The following is a 20,228-nucleotide window of genomic DNA, read 5'->3' on the forward strand; positions in this document are numbered from 1 at the left end:
CGCTCCCGCAGGCAGAGCCGGGCAGCGCAGGGAGCCGCGCAGGGGCTGCCGTGCCCCGGGAACCCCGGCTGCAGGCAGAAGGGGGGTCCCCGGCGCGGTGCTCTCGCCCTCCTTCTCCTCCTCCTCCTCTTCCTCCTCCTCCTCCTCCTCCCGCAGGAGCAGAGGGGAGGAGAGCGGTGCCGGGGAAAAGTTGGGGGCAGCGGCTGCGGCGGGGGCCGGGGGAGGATGCCCCGGCGCTGCCGCCCGCCGCCCCCCTGAGCGCCCCCCTCCCCCGGGGCCGCCCCCCCCCCCCCAACACACTTCGTCCCCAAGGAGGATGCTGCGCGGCGGGGCCCCCCTGGCTGCGCTGCTGCTGGCGCTGCTCAGCCTGCCCCGCGGGGACCCCCGGCCCCCCGAGCCTCCGCCGGTCTCCGGGTGCGGGATGGAGGCACGGGGCCGCCGGGCCGCCCCCCCGCATCACCCCTACGGGCTGTACCCGCAGCGTCCCGGCGCGCACGGGGCGCTCGGCGCTGCCGCCCCGCCGAGCTCCGAGCGGCCGCGGAGCCGGAGACCTCGGGGCGCCGGGGGAGGCGGCGAGGAGCCGGGGGGAGAGGCGGACGGCCAGGGCCGGAGGGAGAGGCTGCGGGGCCGGGGGCCGCAGGTGCCGAGCCCCCCCCGGCAGCGGTCGCTGCCCGCCCTGTACTTCTCGGGCGGCCGGGAGCAGCTGGCGGCGCGGCCGGAGGCGCTGCCCGACATCCCGCGGGAGGAGTTCACCCTGGAGGTGTGGGTGAAGGCGGAGGGCGGACAGAGCAACCCGGCCATCATCGCAGGTAAACCCCGCCGGCGGGCGGGCGGGAGGGATGGGGACCCGACCCCCGTCCCAAAACCTCCCCCCCCCGGGGCGGAGGAGGCGTGGGGGGGGCTCACCTGCCTTCTCCGCTGTGGCAGGTGACACCCCGCGCCCCCCACCCGCGTCCGCAGCACCCCAGGCGTGAAATGGTCCTCCTTCCCTTGAGACCAAACCCTAAGACATCCCCTCCCCTCGCTTTCCCCCCCGCCCCGTCCTTCCAGCCCGCCCCCCCCCGGCTCCTGTCTGGTTTCTCCCTCTCCTCCCGCCGGGAGCTGGAAGGTCCCTTGGAGGGACGCGCTTCGCCCGACAACCCCCTCCCCCGTCCCTCCCCCTCGCCCCGACCCCGGGGCCGCGGGCAGGCCGGGGCTCGCCGGGGCTCCCCGCCGGGCTCAGCGGCCGCGGCTGCCCGGGCTCCCCGCCCGCCTGGCCGGGCTCCCGGCGGGTCCCCGGGGCGGGCGGCCGCACGGTGGCAGCCGCGCCGCACGCACGGCCCCGGCCCCGCACCCGGGCTGTGGCCCCCGGGGCTCTGCGGGGCGGCTGCGGGGTCCCGGGGCTCTGCGGGGCGGCTGCGGGGTCCTGGGGCTCAGCGGGGCGGCTGCGGGGTCCTGGGGCTCAGCGGGGCGGCTGCGGACCCCCGGGGCTCTGCGGGGAGCCTGTGGACCCCCGGGGCGGCTGCGGTCCCCGGGGATCTGCGGGGCGGCTGCGAACCCCCGGGGCTCTGCGGGGCGGCTGCGAACCCCCGGGGCTCTGCGGGGCGGCTGCGGGGCAGGGGTGGCCCTAGGTGCCTCTTTCCCGGGAATCACCCCACCACTCTGCTAAGGCAGGCAGGTGATGGGCAAGACTGATAAGGGGCGGCTAGGGGAGCCGGGGGTGTTCAGCCTGGAGAAAAGGGGGCTCAGGGGGTGCCTTATCGCTCCCTACAGCTGCCTGAAAGGAGAAAGGTTGGGATCGGTCTCTTCTCCCAAGTAACAAGCAATAGGACACGAGGCAACAGCCTCAAGCTGTGCCAGGGGAGGCTTAGATTGGGTATTGGGTAAAACATCTTCACTGAAAGGGTGGTCAGGCACTGGACCAGGCTGCCCAGGGACATGGTTGAGCCACCATCCCTGGAGGTGTTTAACAGATGTTCAGATGTGGCACTTAGGGACATGGGTTAGTGGTGGGCTTGGCAGTGGTGGGTTAATGGTTGGGATCAGTCTTAAAGGTCTTTTCCGATCCAAACGATTCAATGATTCTGTGATGGAGAGCCTGAGGAGACAGAGAGGACTGGCACACAGGCACAGAGTGGGGCAGATGTCACCTCCTGCAGTAGTGCTTCATGCAGCTGCACCAGGATGGGTGTTTGTGGCAGGGCACGAGCACAGCAGGACAGCACAGTGATGCCGGGCAGGGCTGGGAATGCGTGGCACTGCCAAGATGTACAGCTCTCATGGGATGTCTGGGGTCCCCACAGCGGGGGCTGTGTTTCTGTGCTGCCCCAGCCAAGCTGACTGGTTGGGGAAACCCTCTCTCTATCCCAACTCTCCCTCCGCTTGCGAGCGCTCCTCTGAACCTCCCCCTGCTTTGGTCACCGCCTGGCCCATTTCCTTATTTTCCCTTCCCGGCTCGCAGAGGTGAGAGCTGCATCTTTGCTCTGGAAGAGGGAGGGACAGGCTAGAGGCTGGGTAGCAGATGGGAAAAGCAGCTGTGCACAAGGAAACTACCTAGCGCTCCCCTTGCTGTCCACCTTCCCACCGGGGTCCTTGCTGCCTCCCCGCTGGCAGGCAGTGGCTTGGGATGCACGGAGCACACTTCCCAGCCATCACATCGGCAGCGCAGCTGTTTGCATCTGGAGGTCTGGCCTGCAGGTGTTGGGTTTTACTTTTCTCAGCTAGCCAGTGTGTTTTGTTTTTTTTTTTAATTATTATTATTATTTTTATTAATTTCCTTGTGGAGGGTGGGACCTTTGTTAGTGCTGAAAGCACCGCCAGTGAGTGCTGGCACTCACTTGGGTAATACCCCCCGGCCTTCGAGCTCCAGGGTTTGAGTCAGACCCTGGCACCCCCGGCTGTCTGAGTCACTGTCCGTTTCCCACCGTCTCCCTACAGCTGGAACCCGGGTGGGTGCGGGTGGCGAAGGGGGACAGGCCAGTGCTGCTGGTGTTTCACGCGAGCAGATGATGCAGGCAGCTGCCAGCCCTTCGACAGGTGCTGGCTCTGCCTCTGATCTGCTGCTCCTGCTCCGTTGGGAGAGAGGGGAGTGAGCCGTGAGGTGGTCCAAAGCTGTGGAGGAGCTGGAGATGCTCCAGGTGTCCATGTGGGAGGGAAGGTGGGAGGAAAGCAGGGCAGAGCTGAGCATCTCCCAGCACCATTGCCAGGGAAATATGGCCAGGTTGAGCAGCTTCATCCAGGCAAAGCAAGCTGTCCTGTTGGCTGGTGTGACTGCTGCTTGGATTAAAGGCTCATGGGTTGGGGCTTTGTTCCTGTACACGTCACATTTTGCTTTAGAGCCACCCTGGGTGGAGCTGTTCATACCTGTTAGCCCTTCTTGCATGGGAGGGATTCTGCCGGGGTATAACCCCAATGCTCTGCCACAGTCACCCCCAGGGAAGGAGAGTGGTCCCTCTTCCACATCCTTCTTTGGGCAGCAGGTGAGAGTCCCTTCATGTGATGCCCTTTCTTTTTCTGCCTTTTTTTGTCTTCTCTCCATCCATCCCTGCTTTGCTTCTGTAAACCCCAAAGGGATTTCCCTTTGTGCCTGGCTGAAGTTTGTTTTTACTCACATGAAAGATGGTTTTGTTGGGTCAGAAGATCCCTCACCAGAGGCAGTCCCAAACTGCTGCGGTTTCTAAGCCCAGGTGTCCTTCTCAGGTCCCCAAGCTGCTCACCACTGCACGTCCCAAGGGGTGACCATCCGCTCAGGCCAGCTGCTCTCATGGCACAGCTAGGGGCTCATAGCCTGCATCAGACCCTCCAGAGCTTTAGCAGCTGATTTCCCCCTGGTATCCGAGTCTCAAAGCATGGCTGAACTATACCTTGTGCTTCAAAGCTCCTGGCCCCAGTGGGAGAAGATGCTACTTCAAGTGTGGTCCTTACAAAGTGGTGCACTTTGTCTCTTTGGAGGCTTTTTCTCCATCGGACACCTTTCCTGGCAGACACATTTCTCTTAATTTTTTGCACTGTTTTAAATGCTTGTTTTAAACCCCAAAGCTATCACCCTAAGCACTGATGGACATCGCACACCAGGTTAGAGCTCCCCTTTCCCACCTGATGGATCAGAGGGAGAGCTGCACTTACAGGTGTTGAGGAGATCACCTTGTACCCCCTCTGCAAACAGCTCTTCCCCTTCCTGCTGGGTTGCCCCAGGACAAAAAGCCAAGTTCCTTGGCAGATTCCAAGGTCTTGAAACTGGTTCCCTGGTGATTTCTTGTGGAGGCCCTCGGGAAATGTCAGCACCTGGTGCTGGATGGCTCTGCTTCACCATTCTGCAGTGGCTTCCAGCCTTGGAAGGTGCTGCTCTGCCTGCACGCTCCTTTGCTGCCACTGCACCAGGATGGCATCCCTGGCCATGTCTAGGAAACACCTACCTCTGCTGTGGTGGCTTTCCTGCCCCTGTTGTAGAGCTGACGTTGACCTTACTTGCATCCCTTTGATGAAGTCTCCAGACCTGGTTTTAGGCTCATTTAAGGTTCTTTTGGCCAGGTTTGAACTTGTCAGGCACTTCCAGGCTTGGCTTGGCTCCGCATTGGTTTGCAAGGATGCTAGTTCACACTCACCCCAGAAGGCTGCTCCACCCCTGACGCTGTTTGCCCTGTATTTTCCTTAGTGTTTGATCAAATTTGGGGCACTCTAAATCACTTCAAGGTGAAATGCATAAATTTTCCTAAGAGAGGAGGTACAAAGCCCTGTGCCTGGTGAGGACCAAATACTAGAAGATGGCTTTCAAACATGCAGGTCTAAGCACCTGTCAGCCAGCACCCAGCCCAAAAATACTCTCCAGCTTTGCCTTCTCACGCCTGCAAGGCTCCTTTGCCTGTCTCCTGCTTTTTTGGCTTCTCCTTGTCTCAGCTTCCTCTGGTCTTTCTGCTTCCCTTTCACAATCCACCAGAAAACAAGAGTTGGCCAAAGCCCATCCGCCCACGGAGCCTTTGTGCATGGCTGCCTTTGTAGTGAGCAGTGGCAGGGATCCGTGCCCAGGGTGGTTACGACCATGGGATGGCTAATAGGCCACCACCCATCTCGCCCTTGGTGAAAGGGGTGGATGGAGGGAGGGGTGCCGCTTCCTGGGGTGCGGTGGGGCTTGATGTGACCTTTGCCAGTCACGTTTATGAGGGCTGGTGGGGGAGATGTGGGGTCATGGTAACCTGGCTTTTGTCACATCCCCTGGCTGAAAGCCAGGAGATCCTGCTCCTCTTGGAACTCCTGCTCCTCTACACCTCTGCCTCTGTCCAGCCTCTTTGCAACCCTGGCAGCAGGTACAGTTTCCCCAGAGTGTCATGCTGAGCATCCCCAGGGACAGGCGAGGCAGTGGGACAGGGCAGCAATGCCTTGTTTTGGCCCATGATGTCCTGATGTCACAGAGATGGGCAGGCAGTGCATGCAATGGAAGTGGCACGGTGAGGGGCAGAAGAACTAGTGCAGCAGGGAAAAGCAGGCTGGAGCATAAGAAATACCTCAGCAGTAATACAAAAAGGGCCTCCAGGTGCAGCAGCAGGTTTCAGCAGCATCAGGGCACCACTGCATCTGGAAGTGATTTGTTGGGGTGGTGACTGAGAGACGGTGGGGCTCCCAGAAGATGCCACCGGTGAGGCTCAAAGTGTGCCTTCAAGCTCACTCACCCCAATGACCTGCGTGAATGTCCTGGCTGTGGTGATTCAGGAGCTCAGAAGCATTTATTCCAAGCAGTGGGTCCTTTTGCCCTTGCCAGTATTTGTGCCTTATGGCCATTCATTCCCAAGAGCGTTCGGTGCCTGTGAGCCTCTGGTTCTTGACCATGGGTGCTCAGCAGCCTGAGTTTTGGGGAAAGTCAGCAGAGCTCCAGGTCTTGCCCAGCCTAAAACACAGGTTTGCAACATGCTTGGGCACACAGGGAGAGGCTGATCCCAAAGCTATTCCTGGGGCTGGATTTATGCTCGGGAGACCTTAGGGGCTGAGGAGTGCACCTGCTTGGCTGGAGGGAGTGCATCCCCTCTGACCCTCGCCCGCCTGCGCTGGATGCATGACTAGCAGGAAAACTGGAGCATAAAGGAAAGCTGTAAATCTGCCTGGAAGCTGTCGGGGAAGCAGTCCCTGGAGGAGGCTGTTTTGCTTTGGGTTGCTGTGCTCTAATTCTTAAAAGCTTTGGCCTGTAGATAAAAAGCTTAGCCTCTAATCCCATCCCACAGGAGTGCTCCTGCAGAGAGCAGCTCAGAAACACCTTGCTCTTCAGCCTCTCCTCCCGTCCAGGCTCTTCCTCCCCTCTCCAATCCCACCTTTCTGGCCCTGCTGTCCCTCTTGGCTATTCCACCTGCTCATCAAAATGATTTTGGATGGGGGATGAGGTGTCCCCCCTGGTGCAGCACCTATTGCCCAGCCTCTGGCCACCTTCATTTACCCGCGGCAGTGGGAGTCTCCCTGCAGCCCTGCCAAGAGCTGTCCTGCTGCCAAGGACCCGGCTCGTGTGCCGGGGAGGAGCTGCAATGCTCTCTGGTCCTCACCAGCTCTCCTCTCTCTCCATCCCCATCCCCACTGTAGGTGTCTTTGACAACTGCTCGCACACGGCCAGCGATAAGGGCTGGGCACTGGGCATCCGCGCCTTGCAGCTCGGTGGCAAGAAGGATGCCCGTTTCTTCTTCTCCCTCCGCACGGACCGGGCAGCCACCGCCACTGAGGTGACCGCCTACCACCGCTACCGCCCCGAGGCATGGACCCACCTGGCTGCCAGCTACGACGGGCGGTGGATGGCCCTCTACGTGGACGGGGCACGGGTGGGCCGTGCCGGTGCACAGCGGGGACCCCTGCACAGCACCTTCATGGCCTCCTGCCGCACACTGCTGCTGGGGGGGGACGCCTGGGGGACCGCGCATGCTTTCCGGGGACACCTGGCTGGGCTGGCCCTGTGGCAAGGCGCCCTGTCCCAGCCCCATCTCCAGCGTCCCTTCCTAGAGGGGGCAGCTGGGGGGGCGGCAGGGCTGGCTCTGGCCACTGGCTTCGCCACCCCGGAGGAGCGCTGGATGCCTTTTCGGGAGGGTGCCTTCCCCCAGCAGCGGGTGCTGCCATCCCTGCTGTCCCCTGTCCTACAGCCACTGGGCCCCCCTGCCTGCGGGCAGACTGCCTGTGATAACGTGGAGCTGGTCTCCCACTACAACCAGCACTGGCCGCTGCGGAGCGGGAAGGTGGTGCGGTACCGGGTGGTGAACCTGGCGGAGGATGATGGTGGGCGGCCAACGGTCAGCTGGGAGCAGGTTTGGTGGCAACATCAGGCACTGAGTGAAGCTTTCCGACCCTACAACATCTCCTGGCAGCTCAGCTTGCTGGAGGTACGCAACTCCTCCCTGCGCCGCCGTGCCATCCTCCTGGGCTGCGAGCCCAGCAAGGTGGGCAACGAGCGCTGTGACCCCGAGTGCGAGCATCCCTTGACTGGCTACGATGGCGGGGACTGCCGCCGGCCCGGCCGCTGCTTCTCCTGGAAGCGCCGCGATGGCGTCTGCCACATGGAGTGCAACAACATGTTGGACGACTTCGATGATGGTGACTGCTGCGACCCACGGGCCACCGACGTGGCCAGAACCTGCTTCGACCCCGACTCACCCCAGCGGTAGGTGCAAGGCTTGAGGGGTGGGGGGGTGGCACATCAGGGGATGGGGTACACCCTCTTCCTGACACCCATTCTGCACCTGGGTGTTGCTCCTTACTGGTGGCTTTCTGGTGTAGGAAGGCGGAGGGGCATTTTCCTCCAGGATGGGTGTGCGTTGCCATTGATGGCAAGTAAATCCCTGTGTGGTGCCCTGCCATTAAATGCTTTTCCCCACCAAAATGAGGATGGGCTGATGGGGACACCCCCTCCCCCAGAATGGGGGTTCCCAGTGCAGAGCTGCCAGTCTCCGGTGACACACCAGTAGGACTGTAGGCATTAGCAGGGTGGGGCAGAGCCGCCCCGTGCAAAAGGTGCTGCTCCCCCTAAGCCCCCTGCATGGGATGCAAGCGGGTGATTGCTGCCCCTTCCCCACCTTCCCTGGACCTGTCTAAAAGCCTGATTTCTGAATCTATATTCAAAATGCCTTTGCCAGAGTGTTGGGGGGGGGGGGGGGGGGGGCGGAGAAGGAGGTGACACTGCTAGGTGTGAGTGGCAGGATTTGGTAAGGTGTGGGTTGCTGTGTGGGAGCCTCCCCAAACCTCACCCTGGGGAGTGATGCTGCCAGGGTGATGTCCTTGGCTGGGCACAGGCAGGGGCTGATCGAACCCCACACCTCAAAGCGAAATGGTGTGGGGGGAGAAACCCCCCCTCTTCATTCAAAGGCATGGGGTGGCTGCTCAGTGCTGGAGGAGGACGTGTGCCTTTACCATGTGCCACAGGTGCAAACCCCTGCAAAACCCACGTTGCTCCATGGAGCATCAACCCATGGTGTTAGGGACCCTTGCTTTCCCTGCGGCCCTTTGGAGGCCGCAGCTGAGGCAGGACGGAGAAGGGGATCCCCCAGCATGATGGGGGACTCCGGGGCAGCAGGGACAGTGTCCTCAGTGCGTTCAGTGGCTTGCACACACCTGCCCTCCTCCTCAGAGCCTCTGAAGTGCCAGCAGCCCCGCTGATGGCTTCCAGCACTCAGGGCTCTGCCAAATGTGCTTTCTGGCTGGAGAAGGGGAAGGGAAAAAAAAGTCATGGCTTTTCCTTTTTTTTTTTTTTTTTTTTTTTTAAGCTGTTTCTGTCTCAGTGTCAGAGCAAATTGCTCATTCCCTGTTGCTGGCTCCCAGTGATGGGCAGATATGACTACTGGAGCGGGAGAGGTGCAGTGCAGGTGGCAGCACCTGGGGAGAAAAGCTGCAAGAAAGGGTTTTAGGAACATATTGTTCCTTTGATCTTCTTTCTCCTTCACTTTTTTTCCCTTAGGCTGTGGGAGCAGGTAGGCTGTGGCCATAAATCCTTTCTTTCCAAGCCTGCTTCTTCTCTCTGGTGCTTCCCAAGTGGGACACAGAGGGAGGAGGGAGGGAGGTGTCTCTGCTCGGGCGGTGGTGATGGGAGAGGAGCAGCGCTTCCCTTCCTCCCTTCCTGAGCCTTTCTCACACATCCTTCGGTCATCTGAGAAAACACGGGAGGAGGATGGGGAGCCTTTCTTCCAACGCATCCCCCTGGCCACAGAGCCTCACACCATGCCTCTGCCTGAGCACCCATTCAGGAGATGTTTTCCCACCCCTGGAAGTCTCTTTGGTGACAAGCACCATCACCACCCTGTGCCTCCCTTGTTTCCCATCCCTGTGAGCGAGCATGGGCAGCGCTTTCCCGAGCACGGGGAGCTGGGCAGCTGTCCTGCCCTGCCTGCACGGTGGCTCTCCTGCCTGTGCAACAGCTCCGCTGGTGCTGGCCACGAGCAACCAGCGCCGCTCGCCTTTGCTTCGGTCCTTGCTCTCTGGGTGCAGTTAGAGAGATGTTTTCATCCTCAGACAAGAAGGGTTCCACCTTAAATTAAAAAAGGCCAAATTTTTGCTGGTATGAATCAGGGCTTCCATTTGTCAGGATTTTCCCCTGAAAGCTGGGAAAGAAAAGACAAGAAAACAAAACAAAAACAAAAACCTTGCTTCTGTGGGAAAGGAATGGGAAAATGGGAACACTAGGGAAATAACAAATCTTTTGCAATTTTCTTTCCGCAGACCTCATTGGCCTGTGCAGAAGATGAGATTGACAGTTTGTAGGCTAAGCTCTGAAAAACGTAATCCAGTGTGCCTGGCATTTGGGAAACCTGGGGGCTTGAGTTGAATCCTGAATTTAGACACAGAATTGCTGCTGAGCAATTCTGACCTGCCTTTGGGTGGCTTCTTCAGAGGTGCTGGTGGACACTCCCCCCGCCCCCCCGCCGGGGCTCATCTCCGCTGAGGGTACCCTGGCTGCTGGGGATTAATCTATATGTTTGTGGGAGAACCACTGGGAAATTGGTAACGTGGGTTTGGGAAAAAACAAGGGCATGGCCAGGTCAGTGTTGATCCCCCCAGAGCTGGTGGATGAATCCCGAGATATACAACCAGGCAACCTTAGCGCAAGGTGTTTTGTTCAGGCAGAGCTTTGGGTTTGCTCGTACGGTATTACACTTAAATGAACTTTTATAAGGAGCAAGGCAGCTGGGGAAGTTAGAGAAGATTTTTAGGGTGGAAGCCAAAACAGGAGAAATAACGTGAAATAAAATTTAACAGACTGCGGAAAGGTGGTGCAACAGGAGTCAGGTGCTTCAATGGGAACAACAGTTTTCGGTCTGTAACTGGAGGGGAGCGAGCTGGCTGCTGCCCCACTGAGATGCCTGTGCTTTTTCATAGCTGTGGCAGACCTGTGTTTCAGAGCCCAGGAGGGAGCTGCAGATCTGGGAGAGCCGAGGGAGAGGGAAACCCCACTGCAGACAGCGCTCTCCAGATCTCCTTTCAGATCAAGGTGGCAAGACAAAAATGTTGGGATCTGTTTTCATGGAGTAGATCAGTTCTGCTGTATTTCATTTCCAGGCTCTCAGGAAGAGTGGTTTGGATGCAAATGTTTCTTAGTACAGCTGAAAATAATCCAAACAAGGAAGAGTGAGACACTGCGCAATTTCTTACTAGCATTGTAAACAGATTCAGTTTGTTTTGGTGAAGGGTCTCGATACCTTGTCTTGACTCACATGACCTTAAGTGCTCATGCAAAAGCTTTTACCATCTTAGCACATCCCTCATTTAAAATCTCCTTTCCTTGGGCTGCAGCTTTGGGAAAGGCCAACCGGAGTGAGAAGCCTTAGGAACAGCAGTAGCTCTAGTGCTTCTTAGCTGGTGGACATCTCAGCATACTTCCAGGGCCACACTTCATGCTAGTGTACACCCTCGCCCATGCTTAGCAGGGGAGGGAAATGGGCTTGGGAAGGAAGAATTATAAAGCTCTGGTAGGGATAGACCCCGCTGCAGCTGAGGTAGGAGCTGCCCCCAGCTCTGGGGTAGGAAATGATTGTGAAATGATGGCGGCGTTGCTGTGCACAACACCCAGACCATCAAGCCATCTCGTTGAGTCATTCTTGCACCTCCTTTAGTAGCACGTGGGACACAAGTCCCACTATGCTCTAAGCCAGCTGGGCCACCACCCCTGTGTACAATCCACCAGTGGGGCTGTGTGCTTGTGGGTGAGGGAGACTCGAGGGAGAGCTCAGGTGAGCAGCTGAGTGTAGACATCCCCGCAAGGCACCACAACAGGAGCCATAGGAAGCAAGTCAGGGACTTCTTATTCTCCCTGACCCACCACATGAAGAACAAGGGGCCAGGCAGTGGCAGGAGAGCTGCCTGCTGTCATCCTTCACCCAGTCTCCTCCTGATTTCAAGCATTTTCCAGGAGTTTCTGGTAGTGTAATGCCAGGGTCTGGAGTAAAATTTGCCTTGATTTGCTGCAGACATGCATCTTCTTGCACTGCCTGAGTGCTGTTGTAATTGGTGCTCTTGGAAGGAAAGCAGCAACAGCTCATTAACAGCAATTAACACCCAGTGAGGGTCCCCCTCCGGCAGTTAGTCAATGAGAGTCTGGTGTGTGACACAGTTAATGCGAAGAGAAAAACTGGAGAAGAGCCTGGAGAGCAAAGTGGAGAGCTGAGCCTTTCATCTCAGTACCCAAAGTAATGGCAGAAAACACCCAAGTGACAAAAGGAGGTGAAAAATGACAAGGCGTTTCCAGCCCCTTGGTGGCCTCCACAGGGATGACCACAGCTGTGATATTAAAGAGTACCTGATTAACAAGACACTTGATGGGCTTTAATGCAAGCTTAGCTGGCCTCCTGTCCTAAGGGAAGGATGCTTAATTGGGTTAAAGCTGCTTGGGAGCCTCTGCTGTTTAAGTGGTGTCTTCAAAAGCCAGTCCAGATTAACCTCACTGAGTGTCCTTTGTGGACAACCCCCGAGGATGAACAAATCACTCCGAGCTGTTCTTCAGCCCTGGAGCAGCCCATTGTCAGGAGGTGTTCAGCTGAATGTGGTTGTACTGATAGCATAGCAGGTGTCAGTTTGAGAGCAGGATGGTATCTTGGGGCAATAGCTGACCCGCCCAGGCTTTAATCCCAACCAGATGGTAAAACAACATCCAAATTAGCTGCTCACTTCCTTTCCAACTTTTCTTGCTACAGGAAACCTCAGCAGATCTTTCTCACTATGAAAGAGGGCAGGTATGTGTGATGTCATTTCAAAATTATAAGCCCTGGGGATAAAACCTGAGGTCACTAACACTGTTGCAGAGCACAGATTCAATGGGAGATGGTAGGTGTCTGCAAACGCCTTAATTTGTTGCTTGTGGTTGTTGGTCACTTGAAGGATGGATTGGAGAAGGTGTGTTATCTGCAAACCATCTAACTCACAAGTGTGGTGTGGAAGAGACTATTTGCTTGCCTGATGCTCCTACGAGGAAAGCATAGTTAAGAGATGCCCCTGCTCAGGATTGGAGCTCTGGTGCTCTCTACCACCTCTTGGAATCCCCCTGGCCTGTACCCAAATATTGGCTTTGTGTTCCCAAAGGACCAAGCCTCTAGCGTTGGACTCAGGTCTTAGGGCTTGTAAGTGTGGTGATGAGGGTATAGGTCCTCTGGGGACACCAAAGTGGTGGGTTCACTGGTTTCTGGGCTTCTTGCTTCTCTCTAGTAGACCTGCTGGGACTGGGGAGGTGCAGTAACAAACAGGGATTTTTGACGGAGTCTGATGGTTTCTTGGTGGATGCTTTAAAGTTTCATGAGAGTGGTTGGATTGGAGCTCCTAAAAACCCCTTATTCTTTACTTGTAGGAAAGCCCAATCTTTCTGAGCTTTCCCATTGATTGCTGCTTTCAATACTTGGCAAAGATGGAAAGGATTGTCCTTGGTAGAGCCCATTATATCGGGTTGGCAGGATGTCTAAGTTGCTTGCTCATGTTGGGACTTGGAGGCTATGTTTAGTGGAAGGTGTGTGTCCCCATGGCAAGGGGGTTGGAACTGCACGATCTTGAAGGTCCCTTCCAACCCAAACCATTCCATGATTCTATGAATTTGCCTCTGAGTGACTCAGCTTGCCCAGTGTCCTAGCCTGGAGACAAAGACTCCAAATTTGCTTTTGACTTTCTCAAAGTAGATTGGAGGGTATTTGGCATGGATTACTCCATAGTAAGCGTCTGTTGCTTTGTGCCAAAGGTCATATCAGCAGTGGGATTTTGCTTCAAGAGGCAGGACTCAGGGTGGTGAGACCGTGGACCTGGCCAGCTCTGCAGCATGTTTGCATTTATGCTTCTGGGGAACTGCCCACCTTGGCCTCTGGCTGCTGCCTTTGCTGTCCCTGCAAGATATATTTTGTTTGCTTAATAGTCCTATTTTTTCTTTCTGTTTCCTTGCTTGCTGTGAAGGCTGCTCCTTTCCTTCCATCTGATGCACTTGCCTGTCCTTGTGTCCCTTGCATCTCTCAAACTTTATTATAAATGAGGCTATGAGCTGGGTACTCCAAAGGCCTCTTTAGGGCTTTTCATCTCGTGAAGGGGTGAGAGAGGGAGTTTCTAACCTCTCCAGGGTGGGCTGATAGATAAAAGGAAAGGGTAGTTGTGGGCTGGAATCTCGAATGATGAGAGGTCTATGAGGAGAAGGTTGGGAGTGGCAGAGGAGGTGGTGATGGGAGCTCCAGCATGGAGGCACACTCTCTAGGGCACATGTGGCAAGATCAGGGTATGACTTGGCCCCTCTAACATGGCATCAGCCTAGAGGGACTGCTTTCCAGGGTGGAGGTGACACCAAGGTGCAGCCATCCAAGGGACTATGCAAGGTTTTGGGGACACTAGTCAAAAGTAGAGGGCTCAGCACAATGGCTCCTGGTGGGACCAGAGTTCTCTCATGTTACCCCAGGAAGCAGAGCAGCATGAGGATGTACAGGTGTCCAGGTCCAAGGGGTGGTTGGTGCTAGTCAACGCAGCTTGCTCTGTGTAGCGAGCTGCAGCATACTGCTGATGTGCCCAAATCTTTTTCCATGCATGTTGGGGTGCTGAATGTAGAAAAGAAAATCTCCAGTAATTAATTCCTTTTCTTCCCAAGGTAGAAGACTCGGGAGTTAATTTTCCATAAGCCTCTCCTGGAGGATGAGTTTTGCTGGCTCCTGCAAGCCTTCCTGTGGGGATGGAGCTGCCAGGCAGAGTGTTCCTCAAGGAACCTGCCAGGTCCCCCCAGGGGTGACCATGTCCTCTCAGGAGAGGGAGAGCACAATCCGTGTGCGGATGGGGGGAGACGATCCCTGCCCAGTGGCTGTAGGCAGCCTGGGTGCTTTCGGGGAAAACAGCTGTCCCAGATGTGAGCTATTGTTCTAGCAAACACCACTGCCTTGGGGGCTCACTTGAGGGGGGCCGATTGTATCAGGGTGGCAATTGTGAAGGAACAGCATGTGTTTGATGGCTGGGGGAGTGTCACTCTTTGTCTTGATATTCATCCCTCCCCAGGGCTCCTCCTTGTCCGACTGTACCCTTGCCCATGGATGGAGGATGCCAGCCAAGACTCTGGCCTGGCTAGCGAGACCCCAGGAACCGAAACGGCAGGGTGGTGAGAGGCTCGGCAGCCAGCCGGTGGGACACCGTCATCTTGGCATTGATGGGGTCTCTGGGATGATTTAATCCCCTTTTGGGTTGGCAGGCTGAGCTGCGGCCATTGGAGTCATTAAGTGAACATACTGCTTTTAGTTTTCCTTGGCCCAGCCACCACTGTTATTTAGGAAATCAAATTGCCCCTTTGCAGAGGGTGATGGGGCGAGGGGGGATGGGGCCAGCAGAGCCCAAACTCACCAGGATGGTGTGAGGCATGGGACATTGCTGGGAGGCTTTGGGGAGGGCAAGGATGCTCACCCTTTGCGACTGTTGCCTGCCAAGGGTTGTACTGGGGACCAGAGAAAGCCTCGGATTTTTTTTATTTTATTTGTGGTTAGTGTATGATCGTTACATTACAAAACTTCCCCAATAAATTATCTCACGTCCTTTTTATATCCACAAGGAAGGCATTTTTAGAATGCTGGCTTGTGCACACCGCGCTCCGACTGGGACACCCAATTGCCTGGACCTAAAAATAAGTTGGAGGCTTGGGACTTGGTTTTTCCCCTTAAAAGAAAAAAATACATAAAAAGCAATGGAGAGATTTTGGCTTGATTAGATTTCTTTTCCTCCTTTTCTCTGTCTCGATCCCTTTCCTGACCGATATCAAGGCTGCAAGTTTTTCTCCTTTGGTGAGAAGTCCAGGGTGAATTAGCAAAGTTCTGGATCTTTTAACAAGACTGGATGTTCCCACCACAGTGAAGAGTGCCCGAGGCGGGGTTATTGACCACAGGGCTGCATGGTTCCCCCTGCAGAACTAGGAACTGTTAGCTTAATGCCCCTGGGAGCATCATTTCTGCTCAGCAAAATCGATCCACCGTTGTCAGCCCTTTTAAAGGGTCCTTCTGCCAGTGCCCAGCAGATTCCAGTCTGAACAGATGAGGCAGGTCAGAGACTGGAAAGGTGGCACCCTGGTCTTCTGCCACCCTTCTACTGACTTCTGCTGCCAGCCCATACTGCCCCACTGATGGATGGGCGTGCCCGTTGCCGCCTGCATCACTCATCCTTCCCCAGCCTTGCAGTGCCCGTCTTTCCTTTCCTGCTACCCTGCTAGTCAGGGAGGCTGGATGAAGAAGAGACTGACCTTTGCTTGGTACTTGGTGGGCACCAGAACAATTTTTGGAGTTCAGCTCAAGCTAGGGGCTCTGCAGCCCCCATGCATGTAGAAACCAGTTTGTGGTCTTGCCCCTCTGTACCAGCCATGCCTTCTTTCCGGAGGGGACCGAGCTGTCTCCTGCTACAAGTTAGTCCATGTTTCTCTCCAGCCTCAACCGGTCCTAGCGCAGAGCTCCACATGCACTCTGTCTCTCAAGACCTGGCGCTGATGATGATACTGGTGGTGATGTGCATCGTTGCCAGCTCCTTGGCTGGAGCTTTCGTTAGCAGTGTAGCACATCCTTGCTGGTGCATGTGCTGCAGGGTCATCTTCACCACGCTCATCCAGTCTACAGCTCTCCCTCTTTCTCACCAGCTCTGTGAGATCTGTCCTATGGAGGATGCTGTGGGAGGTGGGTGGGAAAGGAGGAGGCACCTGATGAAACCTGGACGCTTATTTTCCATTGAACAGCAGTGGGATGTGGGTGCTTAACTTGACTAGGCTTCTTTCAAAACCCTGCACGGCAAAGGTCATGTCATCTAAGATGTTTGCAAACACCTGCCTGTGTTGTGGGCAATGATAATCCTAGGTCTTCAGCTTGGGAAACTGAGGCACAGAAGTCTGGGACATCTTGCCTTGCAGTCGTGCAGCAATGAGGCGCTGCCACTGATGCTGGGGCTCTGGCCTCCTGCCTCCTGGTCCCTGGATGAGGAAGCGAGGCATTTAATGAAAGGAGATGAAGCTGCTTAGTCCTGGCTAAATGCAAGGTTAAAAATTGTGCTCTCATTTATGCAGTTCCCTTTTGTCTGGGGTGCTTTGCTGAGCCTCCCGGCACTGAGGCTGCTCAGCCGTGTGAAGCCCACACAGTGCTGGGGGAGGCCAGGAGCGCTGCACCCGCCGCTGTTACCTCCTCTACCTTTCCTCAGCAGATTATGAAACGCGCTATAAAAAATGTCAATGAAATCTGGCTCCTGGGGCACTGGCTTGTTTGCAGAGACCTTAAGACTTCCCGAAACCTGGAATGTTGTTTTGTAACTTTGCTGCAAAAAGTAAGAGAAGCTGATTTACAGGTCTACTCTTGTGGGTTAGGTGGGACAGGGATTTATCTATGCAACCATAGACAGCTAAAAAGTGCTGTAAGATTTGGTCCTGGCCTGGGATGTCTTTGATTTTGCTTTGAAATAAACAATCCAGGCATAAAGTAAACCATAACTGGCTTTGTTTAGCTTGGAGCCTGCTCTAGAATAAAGTGCCACTGAACTGCTGAGTTCTGCCTTGCAAACCTGTAAGGGGCTGCAAACACGTTTCTCCATTTCCCCCAGCGCTTCTCGCTTGACCTCTCTCACACATGTTCTGTGCAATGCCAGTGTCTCACCAGCCAGCACCTACGCTGTCAAAAGAAGGCGAGTGCTTGCCCTGCGCAGTGGATAGCCGCTTCAAAGCATGGCGGTGTGCCCTGGAGCTGGGATGCTGCCTGCCCTGGAGCTGGGATGCTGCCTGTGCTGGGCTTTGGAGCTCGGCCACCCAGGGCAATGCTGGGCTCCACTCCTTCCCCAAGCTGCTCCTTTGCTGCCTTTCTCCCTGGCGGGGCTCTGCTCCTTCCCCTAAATGGTTCAAAACTGGATCTTTAATTCTGCTTCTTTTGAATTCTTCCTATCAACTTCCCCTAAGCACTGCTGTTTCCCTGTTTTCAGGCATGATGTCTTGTGATGGCAGCTCCTGTCTTCTCCTTGCAGCCCCTGCAGATGTGCAGTAGCTTCCTGACTTGCTAGGAACACTGCTAGGTCTTTCAGATGTCCAGGCATGTGCTCTGCGGGAATGATGATGCATTTTCTGAGGCCACTGTGGTGGTCTGAGCCTCCTTTGTGCCTGCTGAGAGTGAGGGGTCAGTGCTGGGCACAGCTGGAAAGCCCAGCTGGGCAGGGTCCTGTCACCCAGGCAAGCACAAGCCCTGGGGTTTGCCCTCAGAGCCCACACTTGTCCAGCAGCATTGCTCCTTCCTCGCGTGCCCTTGGGGTCCAGGGGGTGGAGGTGAGTGCTGCTGCAAGCAGGTGGGACACTGTGTTATGGACCTACTTGTACTTGGGGATGGCAGTGAGGGACACCTCGCTGGGGTGGAAGCAGGCGCTGACCTGCAATATTTGTCTCCTTTGCTTATTCCACTGATGAAGAGAAGCAACAGGCTGTGGCTCTGAACTCTAATTCCTGCTTCGTTGGGTTTTGGAAGGGGAAATTAAGAAGGAGTGGGAAGACAGATGTCCCTTCAAAATCTGGAAGGTTGTGGTCCTTGATTTTTGTCTGGTTTATTCTATGGCAGCGGCGTGTACCGAGCCTTGCTGTCCTGCACACGCATGGCTTGGGATCTCCTCTTTGCAATGCCTGAACCCACAGTCTGGTTTCAAACAGATAAAAATCTTGGGCATCTGTGTTCCTCATGAAAAAGGCAGCCAGAGGAGGGGAGTTGCCCCTGTGATGGGCAGAGGTGGGGAATAACTACAGCCTTTGTAGACCTTGGAGAGTTGGTGGGGTTGATAACCCTAAATATGTGTCTTAGTGGTGGGGGTGTGTTTAGTCAGGACTCAGACACCATGAAATAAATACCAGTGTTTAGTCTGTTCGTTGCTGCTGGGTTACTTCTTAGTAATTAACACATTCCTTTGGAGTTCACTCCTATTGATGTTTTTGGGGTGTGTGCATTAACCCCAGGATAAACACAGATTTCTGCCTGGGCATTCCTCTGTAGGATTGTCAACTGGGCGCCCAGTAGGTTGAGTTGAAACCCAGGAGTCTGAGGCACACGTGGCTTTTCAGCTCCCAAGGAGCTCTCCCTGGGATCAACGGGGGTGCATCATCCATGGAGCATAAGTTGGTCCATGTGTCCTCTGCTCCCACCGTGAGAGCAGCTGGGAGCCCTGCCGCTCTGGAAGCTTGACTCTACATCACTGCCCAGTCTAATGAAAGACATCCCTGCACCTTGATGGGTCTCAGGTGGGTCGTGTGTGTTAAGATGATCTCACCCGTGAGGGAACGGTAAGCCTCTCTGAGGAAGACGTGGCCATGATTCACTCTGATACAAATAGAAAGGCCAAACAAGCAAATGGAAACTCCCTACTGACCAGGTCCCTGCAATTTAAAAGGGTTTTTACTACCTATTCCAGTATGCATTTGAAAATCATACGCATTTACTCTTACATACTACAATCAGATGGTTTTTAAGCCATTAAGGCCCATTGGGTCAATAACCACCATTTTCAAAAATCTATTAAATACCCATTTCCGTGGAAATAGAGCTTTTACAATTGATCATGGCTACCAACTCCCATTAAAAAAAAACCCAAATGCTATCAACTCCCCCAAGATGTAGAGCACTAAAACGCAGATTGCCAGGACAAATTTATCCCAGGGGAAAGCTGATGGCCCATTATGCTTAAGCAACACAAGAATTGTCACATAAGCCAGGAAGTTTATGGGACTTGCATGGATTTGTCCTCCCTGAGGGGATAAAAGGAAGGTTCATGGGGTGAATCAGTAGTGTTAACAGAAGCTCACAGCCAGCCTCCTGTGGGAGCTTTTTGGGAAACATTCGGTTTATTTTGTATTAACTTTCAAGTGTGTACAGGCTTTGGTTGTTTGGCAGAACCAAATGATGCTTTAGGGCTGAAGTGCTGTAAGAAATGATTTTGTAATGTCAGAAATGTAAGAAATTGAATTTGTGGGTCTGTTCTTGGTGGCACAAGGGTTTTCCATGTTGAATTACACAGGGATGTTACAGCTCTGAGTTTGTATGTGGGAAGCTGTTGGGAAGGTGACCTTGCACAGATGAGGTCCTAGTCTCTCTGCCCTGGGAAGGAAGCCCTTTGAGGCTGCTGGTGTTGTGGTGGACCCCAAATAAGGCTGTGGGGGTATGAATGTGGTGGGATGGCAGGGCATCTCTGCAGGTTGCCTCTGGGTAAGAAGTAGCTCGAGATAGAGGGCTGGCGAGCAGGGGCTTGACAATATGGAGGAGAAGGGGTGGGAAGAGTGGACGGCCCCACAGCAGCATTGCTGGTGGTGCCTTCTGAGCATGGGAGGTGAGAGCTGTGCCAGTCCTAAAATATACTGCACAGCAAAGGGGTCCTGTGTGCCCCTGCTGAGCACTGGTGATATGGTGGGTTACAGCTCTGGCAGCTTCACCTCAGGAGGTGACCCAGAGGGCTGGGACCCATCAGTTGGTTGTTGTCCCCTGTGAGAGCAGCTCTAGTTTTCAGGGCATGCACTGAGGATGGGGGAACAGCAGTGCAGAAGAAAAGAGTCCCGGCCCTGGCTCCCACATCTTGGCAAAGAAGCACAGGAGGAGCTTTGCGATCCAGCTGTCCTTTCCGATTAGGGCTTTGCTGCTCGCCGTCTGCACCAGACAGCAGCACCGCTCAGGATGCGGGCTGGCTGCTGGCGTCGGCTGAAAGCTGCTGTGGCCTCTTGGAAGAGAGGTCAGGTAGACCCTGCCGAGCCAGAGGCCTTGCTTCCCTTGTTTGTCTTCCTTCATGCCTCCTTCAATCAGCTTCACTGCAGCCCTCTGCTCCCT

At 55.4% G+C, this 20,228-nt stretch overlaps 1 protein-coding gene across 1 annotated transcript in view; it reads left to right on the plus strand.

Annotated features, from left to right (window-relative positions):
• Positions 1-316: 316 nt before the first annotated feature.
• Positions 317-20,228, plus strand: part of PAPPA2 (pappalysin 2) — a 93,595-nt gene continuing 73,683 nt past the window's right edge. The window contains exons 1-2 of the mRNA XM_040610851.1: positions 317-809; positions 6,541-7,603. Of these exons, the coding sequence (XP_040466785.1) occupies positions 317-809; positions 6,541-7,603 (1,556 nt within the window). The remainder of the gene's footprint in view (positions 810-6,540; positions 7,604-20,228) is intronic.

The sequence above is a fragment of the Falco naumanni genome, chromosome 11 (assembly GCF_017639655.2).
Source record: "Falco naumanni isolate bFalNau1 chromosome 11, bFalNau1.pat, whole genome shotgun sequence".
NCBI lineage: Eukaryota > Metazoa > Chordata > Aves > Falconiformes > Falconidae > Falco > Falco naumanni.